Genomic DNA, 4,821 nt, shown 5'->3' on the forward strand with positions numbered 1-4,821 from the left:
CCTGTTAGTATTGTAGAATTGTTGTGCTTAAAATGTAAAAACGTAACAATTTGCTTCCTATACGATAATACGAATTCCGACAATTCCGAAAGTCTCAACCGTTCCCACAAGCGAAGGTCAAATCTCTATCTTACGGCCGTCAATCCCGAGAATTGTAGCTTTGTTTTATTTTCAGATACGCCCCTGAATTCTCTTGAAATATCAGAATGATCCCTCCCCTCCACTCCAGCACCCACTATATTATATAAAAACTGTTTCTTTATAGTTTTGTCCAAACGTAAAGAAATCCATTGGATTGGGTAACGTGTTGCTGTTCAAAGATAACAAACAGCGGTTTTCAAGAATCAAGAGGGAGGAGATTAGTGAAATCCCAGACGAGGAATCCTGCAGCGTTTTAGCCTCTGAGATTCTGAGATCTATGGGTCCTTGTTCTTGAGAATATAATGTTGTTCGAGATCTGAAATTTGGTTTGTTTTGGGCGTTCTGGGATTGTGTATGTGGAGCTGAGAAAATGGGGAGCAAATGGAGGAAAGCGAAGCTGGCTTTGGGAATGAATATCTGTCTCTACGTTCCCGAAACGCTAGAGGAAGGTCCGGCGACGGCTCCCTCTGCCGCCGGCAGAGTTTCCGACGCCCTTCCGCTCTCTCCCGCCTCTGCCCGGAGCTCCGACTCCCAGATCAACATGCCCACCACCCCCACCCCCTCCTCCTCCGGCCTCCGATTGCCCAAACACAGCTTAAAGTCTTCAAAGGTCAGTAAAAATCGATTCCTATTTTTTTTCTTTTGGGTGTTTCTGTTTATATATGTGGTGGAAAAATAGCTAAACACCCATTACTAATTATCCTTTTATAGTTTTCTTTACTAGTATGTATTTTATTGTATAAATCTCATTTTTTTGTTGTTTGTGTGGAAGAAATCTGGGGTTTCTTGTTTTTGATGTTATTTTATGAAATATATGCTTGTGATTATGAATCTTCATTAGTAGATTCTGAACAGTGAGATGAAGTTAACCCATTTCTTGCTTTTTTAACTGATACTGAACCTTTTCAATTGTCAAAATTGGCTTTGGTAAAAGATAATTGCAGTCAATTATACCAGTACCTCCTTTTCCATTGTTTATTCCCCAGTTTTATCTTTTTTCTATGTCAAGCTTTCTCTTATTAATAATTTCATTGTAGCTCTGTCACGTGGGGTAGAGTTAGAACCAAACCCATCTTTGATGGTAGGTGGTGATGGCTGTAGATATACATGTTGGATTGTTTGTGGAGGGAGGGAGGGGGGGTGGGGTGGTGGGGGGGGTGTATATATATATATATATTGTATAATACTGTAATGTAGTTTTCAGCTCTCAATGTTGTGGTGATTAAAGTAGAGAGGTCTCTTTTGAGGGCCATGGTGGTCCCCTTATCAGCATTGTAAAAGGGTAATCTTTCCTTTTTCTCGTTCCGTTGCTTGGAGGGGAAAGTGCTTTGCCCGGTCAGCAATTCTGCACAGTTTCGCACACACATGATAGTGTTCATTTGGCCATTTTCCATCTCCCCTTTTCATGATATGGTCCAAGAAAAAGCCTGTAGACCGGCGATTGAGAGGGGCTTTCTTTGGTGCGATTGTGCTTAACCGAAACAAAGGGGTTTGGGGGAGAGTAAAGAGTTGATCATAAAAGTGATGGAAATAAATTTCTTGGTGCCAAAACAATGATTTATGCTTCTTTTCAGACGAGTGCTTTTCTAATTTTTAATCGTAATACTGCCTTAGTTGTCTTGAAAGGCTCATAATTAGTTCTTCGGGGGTTTTCTTGCTTTTGGAAAGATAATAATGTGATCTTTCGGTGTTCGTACTTTACAGATATTTCTGCAGCTCTGCATTGACTACTTCATATTGACTTTATTTATTGATTGGTAGACTAACTTATACTAAAATGTTTGTCAATTTTATTTGCAGAAGACTTGTGCAATATGCTTGACGAGTATGAAACCAGGCCAAGGGCATGCGATTTTCACTGCAGAATGTTCACACTCGTTCCATTTCCAGTGTATAACCTCGAATGTTAAGCATGGGAACCAGATTTGTCCCGTGTGCCGAGCAAAATGGAAAGAGATTCCATTCCAGAGCCCCGTTGGTGATATACCCCAGGAAAGAGCGAGGGCCAACCCCCGTGTATATTGGCCTCAAGATGATACCTGGATGGCAGCTCTAAGGCGTCCTCCTCCTCGAGCTGATTCGAATCGACACGGTTCTTCACCGTTTCATGTTGTCGAACCGGGTTTCTTTGATGATGATGAACTTGTTGACCCTGAACCGGTATGCACCGATAAAACCTCACCGGGTAATGCAGCTAATACCCGTTCTATGGGTCCGGTGGAAGTTAAAACATATCCCGAAATTTCTGCTGTTTCAAAGTCGGGTTCACACAAAGATTTTTGTGTTCTGATTCATCTCAAAGCTCCCAAAGCCGACGGGTTCCCACATTCTGAGCTAAACCAAGGCGAATATCCAGTAACCCAGAATTCTCGTGCCCCCGTTGATCTTGTTACTGTGTTAGACGTTAGTGGTAGCATGGCCGGTACCAAGCTTGCTTTACTAAAGCGCGCAATGGGGTTTGTTATCCAACATCTCGGCCCTTCCGATAGACTTTCAGTCATCGCATTCTCCTCATCTGCTCGTCGTCTCTTTCCTCTTCGCAAGATGACTGATACGGGAAGACAGGAGGCGTTACAAGCTGTTAATTCGCTCAGTTCGAATGGCGGGACGAATATTGCCGAGGCCCTAAGAAAGGGCGCCAAGATTATGACTGAACGGAGGTCGAAAAACCAAGTTAGCAGTATAATACTACTGTCCGATGGGCAGGACACATACACTGTGAACAGTCCCCGTGGTGGCCATCCTCGAGTTAGCCAGCAGTCTTTACTCCCGAACTCGATGCATCGCAATAATGGCACGGGTCTCCATATACCCGTACATGCCTTTGGGTTCGGTGCTGACCATGATGCTGTGGCAATGCACTCAATCTCCGAAAGCTCGGGGGGGACGTTTTCTTTCATAGAAGCCGAAGGGGTGATTCAAGACGCTTTTGCTCAGTGCATTGGTGGGCTTCTAAGCGTTGTGGTACAGGAATTGCGGGTTGAGGTAGAATGCGGTCACCCTAAGCTGCAACTCGGTTCGATAAAAGCCGGGAGTTACAAAAGCTCGTTGAAATCGAACAAACGAGGCGGGGTTATAGAATTTGGAGATTTATATGCCGAAGAGGAAAGAGATTTTCTAGTCACCCTCGATATTCCCGGTGTTGATGTTTCGAGCAACGATATGAACCTCCTAAACGTTAAGTGCATTTACAACGACCCCATCTTGAAAACTACCGTGACAATGGATCATGCCGGTGATGTCAAAATCGAGAGGCCTAACTCGATCGGACAAGTGTTGGTGTCGATGGAAGTCGACAAGCAGCGGAACAGGCTCCGAGCAGCGGAAGCGATGGCCGAGGCGAAAGCTGCCGCCGATCGCGGTGACTTAGCGGGTGCAGTGTCGATCGTCGAGCAATCCCGCAAGCAGTTGTCTGAAACCGTGTCGGCCCGAGGTGGGGACAGGCTATGCGTTGCTCTGGATGCCGAGTTGAAAGAAATGCAAGAGAGGATGGCGAATCGACGCATTTACGAAACCTCCGGAAGGGCTTACGTTCTGTCGGGACTGAGCTCACACTCGTGGCAGAGGGCCACAGCTCGAGGCGATTCCACCGAGAGCACGAGCCTGGTGCAAGCTTACCAGACACCTTCGATGACCGAAATGATTACCCGCTCCCAGACTATGGTCTTAGGTAGCCCGTCTCCCCGACAACTCAGACAAGCGCGGTCGTTCCCCTCACAACCGCAACCAAGGTGATGATCTCCTCGGGCTTAGTCTTGAAATAGCTTGTGTCAACTCCATTATGCTTCTTTACTTGAAAAAACTTCATTTTTTTCTTTCTTTCTTTCTCGTTTCTTCTAAACCTTGATAAGCGGAATTTTGGAAGCTGCAGATGAGTAGGAATGGTGGTGGGGGTATATTTTCATGTTAAATGCTCATGAAATTTAAAAGCAGAAAAAGAAAAAAGGAAGGGAAAGGTAAGTGGTGGAAGGGGATTCAAGAGCATTGTACATACTCTGATGATAATATTCTGCTTTCTTTTTGTTTTTGGTTTTGTTCCTTGGAGAGTTTTGGGGTATAGCCAGCCTGTTATAACTTTTGGGCAAACAACTATTTCTTCTCTCAATCTCAATGTATGGAAAATATTTCTATTCTTTCCAGCACTATTTACTTTGCTTCTAAATGTTATGTGGTTTATATTTGCTTTTTATTTTGTGAAATTTGATTTAAATCCTTTTAGAACATGAGTTTTCTAGTCAAAATTGAAAAATAGGAGAGAAAGAAGAAAAAAGATGAAGGCAGGTTGGAATACTTGTGTTCGTGCTAGGTAAGCGTTCGTTTATTAAGGTAAACGAACATAAATGAACAAATTTTAAAGCTCAGTTCATAAACGAACAGAATAATTGAAGGCTCATTTACTAAGAGCTCGTGAACAAGTTCATTTGTGTTCATTTAATAATGTTCTATATGTATGTGTGTGTGTATTAATAGTAGTTGTGTTATTTGATTATTGTTCGTGAACATAGATTATTGGGAAAATTGTAATTTATGCCCCTCCATAATAGGCCAATTATCAATGTCACCCCTGAATTATTAATGGTGTAAATGTTGCCCCTCAATTATCAAAACAGTATATATATTGCCCTTCCCCTAACGGACATGTGGTTAGCCGTTATATTCTACTGTTAAGTAAGGTTAAAT

General features: G+C 43.1%; 1 protein-coding gene across 3 annotated transcripts; it reads left to right on the forward strand.

Moving 5' to 3' along the window:
* The first annotated feature begins 276 nt into the window (after positions 1–276).
* Positions 277–4,303, forward strand: LOC109193057. 3 transcript variants are annotated; one of them, XM_019343847.1, is made up of 2 exons: positions 277–751; positions 1,942–4,303. In XM_019343847.1, exons 1-2 carry the CDS (start codon positions 512–514, stop codon positions 3,874–3,876), a joined length of 2,175 nt encoding a protein of 724 aa, XP_019199392.1. In that variant the 5' UTR covers positions 277–511; the 3' UTR covers positions 3,877–4,303. The 3 variants fall into 3 exon arrangements, with proteins under 3 accessions (XP_019199392.1, XP_019199393.1, XP_019199394.1); XM_019343848.1 differs by having other exon boundaries at positions 354–751; positions 1,945–4,303; XM_019343849.1 differs by lacking the exon at positions 277–751 and adding an exon at positions 1,384–1,601.
* The last annotated feature ends 518 nt before the right edge of the window (positions 4,304–4,821 follow it).

This window comes from Ipomoea nil, unplaced genomic scaffold (genome assembly GCF_001879475.1).
Source record: "Ipomoea nil cultivar Tokyo-kokei standard unplaced genomic scaffold, Asagao_1.1 scaffold1834, whole genome shotgun sequence".
Classification (NCBI taxonomy): domain Eukaryota; kingdom Viridiplantae; phylum Streptophyta; class Magnoliopsida; order Solanales; family Convolvulaceae; genus Ipomoea; species Ipomoea nil.

Bases quoted from the DNA above. Each gene is read 5' to 3' on its own strand.
- LOC109193057 (XM_019343847.1), top strand. From the start codon at position 512: ATGGGGAGCAAATGGAGGAAAGCGAAGCTGGCTTTGGGAATGAATATC. The intron at 752-1,941 runs GTCAGTAAAAAT...TTTTATTTGCAG, and splicing joins ACAGCTTAAAGTCTTCAAAG to AAGACTTGTGCAATATGCTT.